General features: G+C 44.0%; 1 protein-coding gene across 1 annotated transcript in view; it reads right to left on the bottom strand.

The window, feature by feature from the left end:
- LOC144503550 (von Willebrand factor D and EGF domain-containing protein) overlaps positions 1–16402 on the bottom strand; it is a 269846-nt gene that overhangs the window by 121293 nt on the left and 132151 nt on the right. Inside the window, exons 11-12 of the mRNA XM_078228019.1 lie at positions 10217–10431; positions 6663–7597 (exon numbers count right to left, since the gene is read on the bottom strand). Of these exons, the coding sequence (XP_078084145.1) occupies positions 6663–7597; positions 10217–10431 (1150 nt within the window). The remainder of the gene's footprint in view (positions 1–6662; positions 7598–10216; positions 10432–16402) is intronic.

The following is a 16402-nucleotide window of genomic DNA, read 5'->3' as shown; positions in this document are numbered from 1 at the left end:
CTGCACTGACCATCCAGGCCCTATCCCCATTACCCCATGCATTTACCCTAGATATCCCCCTGACACTAATGGGCAATTTAGCACGGCCAATCCACCTAACCTGCACATCTTTGGACTGTGGGAGGAAACCAGAGCACCCGGAGGAAATCCACACTGACACGGGGAGAATGTACAAACTCCACATGGACAGTGACCCAAGGTGGGAATCAAACCCGATCCCTGGTGCTGTGAGGCAGCAGTGCTAACCACTGTGCCACCGTGCTGTCATGAGATCAGCTCTGATCTTATTATATGGTGGGGCAGGCTCGAGGGGCTAAATGGCCTACTCCCTTTCTTAATTCATATGTTCTTACATATATATATGATCTAACTAGCTCAGTGGGAATTTGATGGAATGAGATAGACCATCCACTTTATACCTTGCCCAATCTTATTTTTCGTTAATTTCACAGTGCGCTGATCTTGGTCTAAACAGAACATGCACCAAATTTTGATCGGCTGCACTCATTATTTGGATGCCGAACCCTCAGGACACTGAACTGGTCGCTCCAAATGCCATGTTGGTGAGGGCATTAGCGCCCACACAGTATATGACTGTCAGAAAGAAGCAGAGCAGAGATGGTCAATGTGACACCGATAGTGATATTTTGGGGCTCAGTACTCCACCAAATGCCCTTTCTTACCTTTGTACAGCTGAAGGAACACCTCAGCAGTAGTGCTTCAAGGGATTGTCGAGCTAAGTGATTTATTCTGCCTGGTACAATAATTCTACAAATATATCATACTTCCTTTAGCTGTTTCAAGTTGCAAAAGTCATCAGGGAAAAAGGATGTCAGGGGTTGTTGCTGACTATAAAGATTCTTCACGAACCAGTTATCCCCAGACATAGGTTCACCAGCAGCCATTTGTCTTGGAATACAGCATGATGTGGAGAATGAAGATAGGTGATGTAGAGCAGGACAAGCTGCTGGAAGAGGGGAGAGAAGAAGAGAGAGAAGGGCTGAAGGCCATATCCAACAAGGGTGCTCAGCCTGAACTTCAGCCATGTACAACATGTGCAACATCCACGTTTCAGCAAAGATGTCCTCACTGAAATCTGCCACTTGCTGCAGCCACGATTGTAACCACAGAGCAAAGCAAGGGCAGCATTGCTAATCATTGTGAAGGTGACCATGGAGGTGAACCTTTTTGCATCCGACTTCTTTTTGAGAATTGAGTTGGAGATATTCGCAACATGTCACAGCTTACCACCAGCTGTTGTGTGTTCACTGGGACTCTCTGCGAGAGCTAATTACATTCCATTCTCTCTTGCCAGAGACAAACAGATGGAGCGAGCATGAGGCTTTGCCGGGACTGATATCTTCCACATGGTGCAAAGTGCCGTCGACTGCACACACAGCTCTTCACTGCTTGCGAACTCCGTTCTATACCAGAAGCAAAAGGGATTCCGTTCCCTTAAAGTCCAGCTGGTGTGTGACTGCAGGTGGAGAGTCATGCAGGTTGATGCCCAGTATCTTGGCAGCAGCCATGATATTTTCATTCTCAGTCAGTCATTTGAGTCACCGTAGCAAAGCAAAGGGTAGTTACCAGGCAATAGGGCTAACCTCTAAATTACAGAGTGTGTCCTTTTCTGAGCTGGTGACCAGGATCTTCTGCCCTCCTCCATGGTGCAATTGGTGGCACAAGAGCATTTAATTAGGCAGGATGGTGACAGCCATGGGGGGACAATGGCCTAGTGGTATTATCGCCAGACTATTAATCCAGAAGCTCAGCTCATGTTCTGAGGACCCAGGTTCAAATCCCACCACTGCAGAATTGAATAAAAAATATCTGGAATTAAGGATCTCCTGATGACTATGAAACCACTGTAAATTGTCAGAAAAACCCATCTGGTTCACCAATGTCTTTTAGGGAAGGAAATCTGCTGTCCTTACCTAGTCTGGCCTAAATGTAACTCCAGAGCCACAGCAATGTGGTTGACTCTTAACTACCCTTGGAAAAAGGGCAACTGGGGATGGGCAATAAATGCTGGCCAGCGATGCCCATGTCCCATGAATGAATAATAAAAAACCCACCCTGCCCCATCGCCAACAGGGACCCTTAAATGGCCAATTAATGCTCACTTGATGGCCTCATCCCATCGCCGCTGGTATTAATCCAGAGATGGGCAGAGGGCTGGCCATGCAGGAAGTATGACAAGCAAACCCTTTATTCAATGTTTCCATTGGTCAGATTCAGTACCTGCCTGACTGCAAAGTTTAAGTTTATTTATTAGTCACAAGTAAGGCTTACTGCAATGAAGTTACTGCGAAATTCCCCTAGTCTCCAAAGTCCGGCAAATGTTCGGGTCAATGCACCTAACCAGCACGTCTTTCAGAATGTGGGAGGAAACCGGAGCACCCGGAGGAAACCCACGCAGACACGGGGAGAATGTGCAAACTCCACACAGACAGTGACCCAGCCGGGAATCGAACCTGGGTCCCGAGCGCTGTGGAGCAGCAGCGCTAACTATTGTGCTACCATGCCACCCCAAGCACCTGCGCCAGCCTCAAAGCACCCCTTCTTTAAGAAGTAGCTTGAAGCAATACTGGCTAATTTTAACACTGCTGAGGTCTCTACCCAAATCAACAGTGAAGCTGAAGTTGGCTGGATGCTGAGCTGGCAACTTCAAGTTGACGTGCCTCATTAATTACACTGAATGGGCACAGGTTAATTCTGCATTGCGACCCAAGCACCCGTTTCCAAGGCTATCCAATTTAGCTCCTAATTTTTCTTGGCAAACCACGTACGCAATTCTCACAATTTAAAATAGTTCCGATGAGTAAGTTACTAATGGACCATTCAGCATATTTGCTTATGATTCGTTTCAGAAATGAGGATTGTCTACAAATTGCCATATTACTTACAACGGCAAATTAAAGATGTGTGCTTTGAGAAGGTTTTATTAGCATTTAAGTCCTGCTGGTGGTATGATGGATTAGTTTATTATAAAATACTCTGCATCACAGTATCTCATTCTACAGTGGATGCCTTACACGCATGGAAATTTATCACCATGCTTTAAGCATCTCCAAGCTAAATTACTTTGAATCCATGTTGGTGAGAATTTGAACTGCTCAATATGAAGTGCACATACTCTCCCCACAACAGCATATCTCACTTTTCTAAGGGTGGAGCAATTCAGCAAAGCCACGGCAAGAAGGGAGTGTTTTTAGGTAGCCTGTAGAGAGTCTAACGTGCAAAAACATCCATTAAAGCTGATTGTGAGGAATTGGAGCTACGTGACAGGTTCTATTAATGAGCTGTTTGATCAATCATCAACAATTCACTATGTGTCGTTTATCTGGCCTACAAGAAGCAGCAGATGCTAGCTGAGATCATCATTTTTAATTTGTGATCAGTTGATTTTTTTAGCAGCCAAAGTTATTCACTAAGAAATCTCACAACACCAGGTTAAAGTCCAACAGGTTTATTTGGAATCATGAGCTTTCGGAGCACTGCTCCTTCATCAAGTGACCCGATCACTCACCTGATGAAGGAGCAGTGCTCTGAAAGCTCGTGATTCCAAATAAACCTGTTGGACTTTAACATGGTGTTGTGAGACTTCTTACTGTGCCCACCCCAGTCCAACGCCGGCATCTCCACATCAACGTTAGACAGGGATACGGGGCCAAGATGGATGGATGGAGTTCAGATGCTAATCAACCATGATCTCACTGAATGCTGGATCAGGTTTGAGGGGTTGAATGGTCTACTCCTGTTGCTATGGTGAACATCATTAAAAGACAGGAGTGAGGAACTCAGAAAAATTATAATAAACTGGGAAGTGGTGTTGACCAACATTGGCTGACAAATCCCTGGGTCCGGATGGACTTCATCCTAGAGTCTTGAAAGAAGTGGCTAAAGATAAAAATGGATGCATTAGTTTTAATCTTCCAAAATTGCCCGAGATGTGGGGAAGATTCCATTCGATTGGTAAGTAGCAAATATAACCCCTTTATTCAAATAGGGAGGGGGACAGAAAGAAGGAATCTACAGGCCAGTTAGTCAAAGGGAAATTGCGAGAAGATTATTTTGAAGAAGTGCAGGAGAGTTATCCTCAGTATCCTGGTCAATATCATTCCCTCAATTAACATCACAAAAAACAGATTGCCTGTAGGAATTACATGCACTTCATTTGCACATAATGCATTTAATATAGTTCACAGTTAGTTGATTTCTCTCGACATATACTCCAAATAACTGTATTTTATTGAAACTCTTTATTAACAGGGGCTTGCTATATATAGGATATCCACATATACCTTTGGATAACTTTACTCCAAAGATACTTGCCTGGAGTAACAGATGAGCACAGAGGATTAGGCATGTGGTACTCCAAATAAAACACAACTGTTCTGTCAAATCACATGACCTTACACAGCAAATTGCCTTTTTGCTTCAACATTTAACAGTTTTTGTTGAATCATGTGCAACAGTAAACAAGCTTCTCTACTTAAATATATTGAGCATGTATGAATTTTTACACATTTTATTTTACACATTTAATTCAATGACAACGTCCTTGTTTTGTAAGCCTCATGAGGGTGACAAGATGGCAACTGAGCTTTGGGATGTTTTTGCCCATTTAACTGCCAGCCTCATCATCTAATGCTGCAGAAGTGGTTGGGCAGTGACAGGTTGGCCCTGGATAGCAGGAAGCCCACAGGAAGCCTGTCATGCAAATCAGATAAACTCTGGTTGGGATGGAGATGCCATTGGAATGCTGGGTGAAAATGTCACCCTGCTGGAACATCATCACTGGGAGGAGAAAGAGGTTGACATCTCAACAAAATAACATTTAGCTGGCTTGCAAGTTACTAAAGGCTCGGATTTGAAAATTGGAACCACTCACCACACTCCTTTATTGCAGGATCCTATCTGCCTCCTGATCTTCACCACAGTTGCAAAAGCCAGCTGAAGACTCTTCTCTACAGGTGTTATTTTAGCTTCTTGCCTCAAATGCTCCCCTGCTTGGTGCTTTAGGATGATTTGTGAGGTGAAATATACAGTATAAACACACACAGTTGATTTGCCTCTATCCAACCTTTAGGTTCAGCCTCCGTCTCATTCTAAGGTTCCATTCACCCACGCAACTGCTGTGCCGCACCTAACCCAATGCCACTACTTAAATCCCCACCTGCCCTGTCTCTGATCTCTGGCCAGAACAGTTCAAACAAAAATTGAGTGAAAGTGCAAAAATGTACGGCATGTTTTCCCAAATGCATGTTACTGAGAGAGAATCAATTTGCAGCTTGTTGGGCTGGAGCCAAGGTTCTGACGCAATTGAACTTTGCATTAACATTTCTTAAAAGACATTTAACCAACACCAGCTGCCCGCCTTGGAAGAGTCACAAATAGCTATGTGAAGCTGAATGCATTAGAAATTCTCAACAGGAACTGCTGCCCAAGTATCAAATAATCTCAGGTAAAGTACAAATTTCTGAAAAGACAACATCTGTTCTATCCAGCAGAGAGCAAAGGTTTTACCTATGTGCAAGCACAGCTATTGCTTCCATGAGGGTCAGTCTACAATTCTTCATGTAAGAGATTACAGCTTCAACAAATATCAGTGTGAAACTGAAATCATCTAAAGCCAAGGCTAGATCTTGAGTATAAAACTGCTAGAGAAATATATAATGGGTGCGCAGATTTATGAAGATGATACTACACAAACATGTTACAGTTCTGAGAGGTGCCACAAAATATCCTTAGTACAAAATTGTACAATAGGATCCATTACATCTTGCAGAATAATTAAAATTCTAACTTGCTTGGCAGGATGTATCATATGTGAAATTTGTTCTTTCTTTGATTTAAGACTTTGTGAAGTGCTGTGGGGTCACTCCCTACCCTCCCCTTGATCAACACTGCTGTCCGATATCCGGTCTTTGATGAGACGCAATTTCCTCCAGTTAAACACCGAGGAGACAAAAGAGTTTCGTTTAGCTTTGATGCAATTTGGCCGGTTGAGTGCCAGATTTTTAACCAAACATTCAATTTTTTTTTTCACCAATTAACTTTTGAAACCAAAGCTTAGGTTATTCTGGCTATGCAGTGTTTATATTTGACTATCCAAACTGCAGATTAATCCAAACGGGTGAATCATAAGATGTGAGAGAGATAGAAGTTCAGTTATTTCCCTACATTGATCCAATTGAAAACAAATCTGCACACTGTGTGTAATAGTAGGAAGTAAGGAGAAGATAAAATCTGAGCCAGAATTCCAGCCTGATCTGAACTAGTGACATGCAACAGAATTAAGGAACAAGCTAATCTTGGTATTTATTCAAATGGCTAAATACATAATAGAAGCAGACTGAGGGTTTACATTTCCAGATTTAAAGATGACACTTGCGATTTTCAGCAGCCTAGATTTGGCTCTTGTAGTGCTGGTAGACTGGTTTATGAATCAGATCTATTTGATTTGTCTACAGCAGCATGACTTGCAAAGCATTATCACCGAACAATTGATTGTTCCAGTATAACAAGCAATTGAAAGAGCTGGTCTGTTTAAAGAAGAGTTTGGTTTTGTTAAACTTTAAAAAATCTTTAATGTTTGCACATTGAAGACCATTATTCTGTTCAAGAAGTTACCACAGTTAAAATATTTTTATGCTTACCATTAGAAATGCTGCAGTCATAGGAGCTGTATGCCGCAAAGCACTGGCAGCCCCACGCTGTACACTGACCATTCCCACTGCACAGATTAGGACATCGGAGAGCTGTAACAATCTCATCAACATGTGGACCAGCTGTTCCCGGGGACCATTTCACCCTATTTTCCAAAAGTTTGCTTTCGCATTCATTGTAAAGAAATGCCAGCATCCCTTCCTCCCAAGCAAGATCATCCTTCAGTTTCAAATCTGAAATGCATAGATCCACGGCCTCAGTGAGCCTTCTTCCAAGAAGATCGTGACACACTACGCCAATGGTAGAGTTTCTGATGGCTTGTTGGCAAACCTCAAGGGCCTTGGCTGACGTCAATCCACTTGGAGTTGGCCATGTTGGTTGCACATCAGGCCGGTTCCCAGATAAATGGTCTTCTGGGAAAAAGTAGGTGAAGCTTTCCAGATCCGTTTGACTCAGGCTCTGGAATGTGAATATTGGTAGGTATTCGTAATAACCCTGCCTTTTTCCTCTGCGCAATGTAACCTTTGGTTCAATAAAATCAACTGTGTCTGGCCATCTGGAATATCCCAGTGACTGATCAGCAGGAGTAAACAGTTGGCCTTGTGTTTGAACATATTTTCGCAAATGTGCATGCCCCTCTGCCTTGTCGGAAGGCTGGGTCATATCACGCTTCTTGAACATTGACAGTTCGGGATTGCTTATGTATTCTGCAGTAATATCCAAAAAAGGAATCAATGAAGTAAAATCCACATTGGCATAGTCCTGGCAACGAGATGTTTGATGAAAATGACCAGATCCAGTGGTCAGCTTGTTAAATGAATGGAGAGACATTGTATATTCCTTCTGACAATTGCAATAATTTCTTCTTTTCTCCCTCACAGAGGGCAGTGGAGTCCTGTCAAACAAACTTTCCCCTGGATGTATTCTAAAAAAAGCACACCAAGTAAGCTAAATAATAAATATTCTTTTCAAACCACCATTCTGATCCACATATAAAAGTTTACTTTGAGAATATGTATTCTAGTATTATGATGACTTTAGATTATTATTTTAGATCAAACTCTAACTTACTAGGAGTAGAAAGCTACTAACAACATTTTATGCCCAGTTGGAGTATCAGCAAGAACTGTTCAATAACACAGTAACCTCCTGCATCAGTAAATATAGGTGACTGATATTCGTATAACCATAAAGTCATACAAAAGGACACCGCATGCACTAAAACCATCTCAGCATTTCATTTCACACAACAGGATGTGAAGCAAAAGCACTAGCAATGTTATCTATCTCCAAACAGTACAACAGCACTGTGGCACAGCAGGGTGGCAAGGTGGCACAGTGGTTAGCCTCACAGCGCCAGGGGCCCGGATTCAATTCCAGCCTCAAATGACTGTCTATGTAGAGTTTGCACATTCTCCCCATGCCTGTGTGGGTTTCCTCCAGGTGCTCTGGTTTGCTTCCACAGTCCAAAGATGCGCAGGTTAGGGACATTGGTAATGCTAAATTGCCCCTTATTGTCAGGGGCATTACCAGAATAAATGAAAGGTTTAAAGTTTATTTATTAGTCACAAGTAAGGTTTACATTAACACTGCAATGAAGTTACCGTGAAATTCCCCGAGTCGCCACACTAAGGCGCCTGTTTGGGTCAATGCACCTAACCAGCAAGTCTTTCAGACTGTGGAAGGAAACGGAGCACCCGGAGGAAACCCATGCAGACACGGGGAGAACGTGCAGACTCCACACAAACAGTGATCCAAGCCAGGAATCGAACCCGGGTCCCTGGCTCTGTGAGGCAGCAGTGCTAACCACTGTGCCACCATGCTTCCCACGTGTGGGGTTATGGGGATAGAGCCTGGGTGGGATTGTTGTTGGTGCAGGCTCGATGGGCTGAATTACTTCCTTCCATACTGTAGGAATTCTATGATTTTAACAGGCTCTTTATTCTTCATAAATAATTGATATGTGTGCAGCAGAATTAGTCACTAACAACATTATACTGCTAGAACAATCTGTTTAACTCATTGTGAATCTGAACTGTGCAACTATCTGAATTGTAAATTCAATGGACATAAATTATTGGGTAAACAAGTGTTTATATTCCTTTTAGTATTTGTACATTAATGTGAACATTAATCCTAAAATAAGTAGCAATGTTCACCAATATATTTCATGATTATTATGGTGACTGATATTGGCCATATTATAAGTAATTTATAGTCTGTGAAATCATTTTTCTAACAAGTGTCATGCACATACAAAAGGTTGGAACTCAAAATATCTTTCATTCATTGCAAATTAATTTCTTACGTTTAGTTTCTTGCCAAGTTCAGGTTGATTTGACACTGTGTGGATGTGGAATAAGGTCTATCAGAGATAGCTCACCATGCAAAATGGTCCCAAGCTTGGTGAAAGTCCAAGAAAATGGTGAGAGACTGGAGATGTTGGTATTCAGAGTTGTCATTGTACATGTTTACAGAAAGTTAACTTGTAGGTACAATGAGCAATTAGTGAAGCAAATGATATGATAGCCTTAGTTATAAAGGGACAAAGAGAAAAGTGACAAAGTTTCACTGCAATCATATCAGGCTTTGGTGAGACCACACCTCAGGTACGCTGTAAAGTATTGGTCTCTTTACCTAAGGAACGGTATACTTGTCTTGGATTGACTGTAATGAAGCTTCATTAGACTGATTGCTGGGATGAGATAACTGTTCCATGAGGGCCCACTGGGCAGAACTTTACAGTGCTGTTGAAATGGGGGCGGGGCCATAAAATACAGCGAGCCATTCAAACCTCCATTACCTTCGGCGGGAATGGAAAATCCTGCTGGCTGGAGGGGCCATAAAATTCCACCCATTGAGCAGACTGGACTAGTATATCCTAGAGTTTGGAAGAATGAGAAGTGACCATATTGAAACTTGAAATTCTCTAAAAGGCTTGACAGGGTAAATCCTGGGAAGATATTTCCCCTGTCTGAGGAGTCTAAAGCTAAGGTCTCAATCTTGGAATAAGCTGTTGGCTATTTCGGGAGAGATGAGATGAAATGTTTTCACTTAGAGGGTTGTGAACCTTTGGAATTTTCTAACCAAATGAGCCGTGCTTGCTCAGTTGATGAGCAGATTCAAGAAGAACTTGGTGGATTGTTGGATAATCGGGGATTGAGAGATATGGGAACAATATGGGAAGGTGGGGTTGAGGTAGAAGATCAGCCATGATTATACTGAAAGGCAGTGCAGGCTTTAGGCTGAATGGCTTACCCTTGCTCCGACTTCTTAAGCTTTTAAGTTCTTATTAATAAAATGTAAAACTATTAAATAAGGGTTAGTGTTTAAGTGAAACATTCCAATATGAAGCATATATCTGGGACAGGTGCCTTTTAACCTCAACATTCTTCTTATTTAATGGTTAGAGGTGATGTATTTCCAGCAGTGATTAGTTGAAGCAAATGTGATCCAGCACTTTATACTACATAAAGCTTCATTTTCAACTGGCATTGCGTCTTGTTTGTTAAACCAAAAATTTCTGTTTTGGTCCAACACATACCTCCATTCCTCGATGAAACTGTTGGGGTCGTTATTCCAACGTGCAGCCGCCATTGGATTTCCATCGGCACTGTGGAAGTCATTATTACTCTTGCGGTCAAAGATCCCACAAAGACCTCTCGTGTTGTTGAAATCAATGCTGGGCGCCCGTACTGTAATACTCATTCCCCAGTCACTTACATCTGCACGGACAAATGCCCCTGAAGGGAACATGATCTATGGAAATAGATACCAGAAAAGCCAACAGCTGTAACAAAATGTCATTTGCCACTTTAAGTATGCTGGATTACTAGTTATAAGTTACTGTTCAAAACGACAAAGAAAAGTCTCGTTCTTTGTAAGTTGGAAAATTGGAATATGTTGCAGTACCTAGTTTAATTATAACAAATAATCAAATTGGAAATGTATCTGCTGACATCACTTTTTGGTCAAAGATGATTATAGAGTTGACCTGAATTTTGCATATGCCAATAAAAGTACTGCTTTCTTCCTCCATTATCTCTAATCACTTGAATCAAGAGTCATGAAATATTAGAATGGCACAACTAGTTCTGGTCGGAGCAGAGTGTAATTTATTCTGGTGTGTGTATTGTGGACTGTTAGAGTAGTATATGACTAACAGTAAGCTATCAAACCACCTGAAAAATACCCATGAGTGCCTGATACATTTACAAGATATATCTGCTTTAAATACTTGTTAAGGTAGTTTTACTGTTAAAGCTTTATCATATAAAAAACACGACCTATTCCAATAAACTAATATTCCTCAAATCGCCAAACACCAGGTAATGCTATGCTAAACTTTGGAAAATGTTTAAAAGATTTGGTCAAGTTTAAATTTCACTAATAGATATTTGGAACTTTATTTCATCACAGCATGGCTCCTGAGGTCTGCCCATGGTGGATACTGGATGAGTTGGCATGGAGAGTACATGGGCAAATGATGGTGCATGGGGAGGCCCTAGATTGGCATGAGTTGTAGTAATTCAGTATAGGGACAAAAAGGGGCTTTGGGAGTGAGTGGGGCACCATGCGTTGTCTTTAAGGTTCACTGCATAAGGATCTCTGATGTAACACAATTCTTGGTATAGCAGACAGGTTTTACAGCTCCACACTTGAGAACTATTGCAACGCATTGTGCTTTATCAACTGCTTTGTACATAAGACTAACATTGTACATATGACGAAGATTTGCCATAGCTACATCTTCTTGATGGTTGTGTCAATGCAGTGGCTTCGCACCAACACGGAGTTACGGTGTAAATGCAGCCTGAATCTGGGGTTATTAGGTGGGGTCTTCACAGGATCATGGAAGTTCCAGGGACCTTTAAAAATGGTGAACAGAACCCAGATCTGGAAGTCCCAAAGACTATCCAGCTGATGGAGAGGCAATGGCCTAGTGGTATTATCGCTTGACTATTAATCCAGAACTAGGCAAATGTTCTGGGGACCCAGGTTCGAATCCCACCATGGCAGATGGTGGAATTTGAATTCAATAAAAATGATCTGGAATTAAGAATCTACTGATGACTATGAAATCATTGTCGATTGTCGGAAAAACCCATCTGGATCACTAATGTCCTTTAGGGAAGGAAATCTGCCGTCCTTACCTAGTCTGGCCTCCATGTGACTCCAGTGCCACAGCATTGTGGCTGACTCTCAACTGCCTCTGAACAAGGGCCACTAGGGATGGGCAATAAATGCTGGTCAGCCAGCAACGTGCACATCCCACGAATGAATTAAAAATAAATCCCATTTTTGCCAGTAGGGAAGGAAGGTGGGCATGAAACAAACAGGCATGAATTGTATTTGCCACAACTTTATGGTGGATGTGCAACTGCTTACAATGGATAGATAAAGTACGTAGAACTGTCAAGCTGACAAGGTATTTAGATCCCCATCCTTTAAAACTTGAAAAAAAATCTGCCCGCCTATGTTTGTGAGAGTAGTTCTCGCAGTTTCAGTAGATATTTGTTGACATAATGAAAATGGCTATCATTATAGCATTATTACTGCTTGACTTTTTTTGTATTAATTCTTGGGATGTGAGTGTCGCTGGCTGACCAGCATTTATTGCCCATCCCTAGTTGCCCTTGAGCAGGTGGCACTGAGCTGCCTTCTTAAACCACTGCAGTATTTGTGGTGTAGGTGCATCCACCGTGCTGTGAAGGCCATTTCTATATTCTAAATGGCAATGAAACAGCCCAAGTGCCACCACTTTATTTATTGTATTATAAGCCAGAATTTATTGAAAAAACACAGAACAGGGCAAAAAAGGCCAAAGATAAGAAAACATATCAATAACCAGCAAATTCTTACTAGCCGCCAACAGTAGTTCAAAGTATCATGGCTCATGTTCACCGTAAGGCAACATAAAATGCTGATAAGCATTAAGATATTTTTTTCCATCAATTTGTGAAGATTTAATCTGTTTCACGGTGGCAGCGCCATAAGTCAGTGGTTCTCAAACTAAGGTCTGTGGACACTCTCCAGAGGGTCTGCAAAACAACGCAGAGACCAGCAAAATGTTGGTGGGGTTGTGGGGTGAAGCACTATTGCAGTTTCCTCATTATAGCTGTCATATGCGAAGTGAGTTACAAGATTGCAACATCTGGGGAGAAAGCTCAGATTGGGAGAGCTAGACTGAGCAACAGAATTTCAGCTATGTTCTCAGGACTGACAGAGCTTCTGGATGCAAGCACAACAGCAGTTGTGTGTGTGTGGAAAAAATGAACATTGCTCAATCTATAACACTGGCAGAGTTCCCAAGTGTTTACTTTGGAAATGTAAACTGATGCGTACAATTGGATGTGTGATCCATTTTGAACATTCGCTCAGCATTTCACAGAATCCCCACACTGCAGAAGGAGGCCATTTGGCCCATCGAGTCTGAACCAACTCTCTGACAGAATATCTTACCCAGGCCCTTTCCCCATGACTCCACAGGTCTACCATGGCTAATCCATCTAACCTACATAAATTAGGACACGAAGCGGCAATTTTACTCTCGTCAATCCACCTAACCTGCACATCTTTGGACTGTGGGAGGAAACCGGAGCACCCAGAAGAAACCCATGCAGATACGGGGAGAATGGGCAGACTCCACACAGTCACCAAGGCCGGAATTGAACCCCAGGTCCCTGGTGCTCTGAGGTGGAAATGGCAGAGCTAACCACTGTTCCATCATGCCGCCCATTTTGTTGCCTAAGTGGAAAACCAGAAGAGAAGCTGGTGGAACTCATTGTTCCACTCACTGGGGCAAGCAGAGAGAGAGTGATTTGTGGCAGGAGTGCTGGTGAGAGATTTATTTATTTATTTAGTCAGTTAGTGTGTTTTTTTTGCCTTTATTTTCGTAGTAGTATTTTTCTTAATTTTAACCGGAAGTGGGCTGGTAGGGAGTCTGGCAAGGGTTTTTTTGAGCGCGCGAAGTATAAAAGGTAGGCTGCAGTATACAGCGGGCAGCGTCGGGAGCGGGCAGCGGAGTGAGCAGGGAGCAGAGTGTGAGCTATAAGGGCTTTGGCTCACAGGGCTTCGGGGGACAGGGCGAGCAGGGGTGAGTTTTTGCATTCTTATTTTCTTTTCTCTGTGTACCTTGGTATAAAGGGGCAAATATGAGTGTGAAGCCAGTGTGTTGTTCCCAGTGTAGGATGTGGGAGGTCCTGGAGGCACCTGGCCTCCCGGACATCCACATCTGTGAGGGGTGTGTCGAGCTGCGGTTCCTGAGGGGCCGTGTTAATGAGCTGGAACTGCAGCTCGAGGATCTTAGGCTGTTAAGGGAGAATGAGGAGGTGATAGACAAGAGCTATCATCAGGTGGTCACACCAGGGCCACGGGTGGAGGCCAAGTGGGTGACGGCCAGGAAGGGTAAAGCTCGGCTGATGGAGAGCACCCCGGTGGATGTGCCCCGACACAACAAGTACTCCTGCCTGAGTACTGCTGGGGGGGGGAACAGCCCGCCTGGGGGAAGCAGCAGTAGCCGTGTCTCCGGAGTGGAGTCCGGTCCTGTAACTCAAAGGGCTAAGGAAAAGAGGAGGAAGGCAGTGTTAATCGGGGACTCGACAGTAAGGGGGTCGGACAGGCGTTTTTGCGGAGGCAGGCGGGAGTCTCGGATGGTGGTCTGCCTCCCTGGGGCCGGGATACAGGATGTCGCTGGTCGACTCCCAGAAATCCTGAGTGGGGAGGGAGAGGAGCCAGAGGTAGCGGTACATATTGGTACCGCTGATGTGGGAAGGAAGGGGGAAGGGGTCATGAAAAGAAAGTATAGAGAATTAGGGAGACAGTTGAGAAGGAGGAAAGCAAAGGTAGTAATCTCAGGATTGCTGCCTGTGCCACGGGAGGGTAAGGGCAGGAATGGAGTGAGGTGGAGAATGAATGTGTGGCTGAGGGACTGGTGCAGGGGGCAGGGATTCAGGTTCCTGGACCATTGGGACCTCTTTAGGGGCAGGTGTGACCTGTACACAAAAAACGGGTGGCACTTGAATCCCAGGGGGACCAATATCCTGACAGGAAGGTTGTCTAAGGCTACTGGGGAGAGTTTAAACTAGATTGGTTGGGGGGAGGGGATCAAGACGAGGTGACTGGGAGCGAGGAAGTTAGCTCGCAAACAGAGAAGGGTTATAGACAGTGCAAGAGGGAGGATGGACGAGGGATAGAGAAGGGGAGAGCTCAGACCAAAGGATTGAGATGTGTTTACTTTAATGCCAGGAGTATAGTGAATAAAGGGGATGAGCTCAGAGCGTGGATCGATGCCTGGAAGTGTGATGTGGTGGCCATTACGGAGACTTGGATGTCTCAGGGACAGGACTGGATACTACAGGTGCCGTTTGTCATTTTCATAAATGACCTGGATGAGGAAGTGGAGGGATGGATTGGTAAGTTTGCCGACGACACGAAGGTTGGTGGGGTTGTGGATAGTCTGGAGGGATGTCAGAAGTTACAGAGGGACATAGATAGGATGCATGACTGGGCGGACAAGTGGCAGATCGACTTCAACCCAGATAAAAGTGTAATGGTCCATTTTGGCAGGTCAAATGGGATGAAGGAGTACAATATAAAGGGAAAGACTCTTAGTACTGTGGAGGATCAGAAGGACCTTGGGGTCTGGGTCCATAGGACCCTGGGTGGTTGTACTGCTGGTTTGCGGTGGACAGAAAGGATCGAGCATGTGGACATAAAGAAAGAGGATGTGTTGGAACTATTGAATGGCATCAAGGTTGGTAAGTCGCCGGGACCGGATGGGATGTACCCCAGGTTACTGTGGGAGGCGAGGGAGGAGATTGCGGAGCCTTTGGCGATGATCTTTGCATCGTCGATGGAGACGGGAGAGGTTCCGGAGGATTGGAGGATTGCAGATGTGGTCCCTATATTCAAGAAAGGGAACAGGGACAGCCCGGGAAATTACCGACCGGTGAGTCTAACCTCAGTGGTTGGTAAGTTGATGGAGAGGATCCTGAGAGACAGGATTTATGATCATCTAGAGAAGTTTAGTATGATCAAAAGTAGTCAGCACGGCTTTGTCAAGGGCAGGTCGTGCCTTACGAGCCTGGTTGAGTTCTTTGAAAATGTGACCAAACACATTGACGAAGGAAGAGCGGTGGATGTGGTCTATATGGACTTCAGCAAGGCGTTCGATAAGGTCCCCCATGCAAGACTTCTTGAGAAAGTGAGAGGGCATGGGATCCAAGGGGCTGTTGCCTTGTGGATCCAGAACTGGCTTGCCTGCAGAAGGCAGAGAGTGGCTGTGGAGGGGTCTTTCTCTGCATGGAGGTCAGTGACCAGTGGAGTGCCCCAGGGATCTGTTCTGGGACCCTTGCTGTTTGTCATTTTCATAAATGACCTGGATGAGGAAGTGGAGGGATGGGTTGGTAAGTTTGCTGACGACACCAAGGTAGGTGGTGTTGTGGATAGTTTGGAGGGATGTCAGAAGTTGCAGCGAGACATAGATAGAATGCAAGACTGGGCGGAGAAGTGGCAGATGGACTTCAACCCGGATAAGTGTGTAGTGATCCATTTTGGCAGATCCAATGGGATGAAGCAGCAGTATAATATGAAGGGTACCATTCTTAGCAGTGTAGAGGATCAGAAGGACCTTAGGGTCCGGGTCCATAGGACTCTTAAATCGGCCTCGCAGGTGGAGGATGCGGTCAAGAAGGCGTATGGCGTACTAGCCTTCATTAATCGAGGGATT

Source organism: Mustelus asterias, chromosome 14, assembly GCF_964213995.1.
Source record: "Mustelus asterias chromosome 14, sMusAst1.hap1.1, whole genome shotgun sequence".
Classification (NCBI taxonomy): Eukaryota; Metazoa; Chordata; class Chondrichthyes; order Carcharhiniformes; family Triakidae; genus Mustelus; species Mustelus asterias.
The sequence above is the reverse complement of the archived record's forward strand: the minus strand, read 5'-3'. Positions and strand labels throughout refer to the sequence as shown.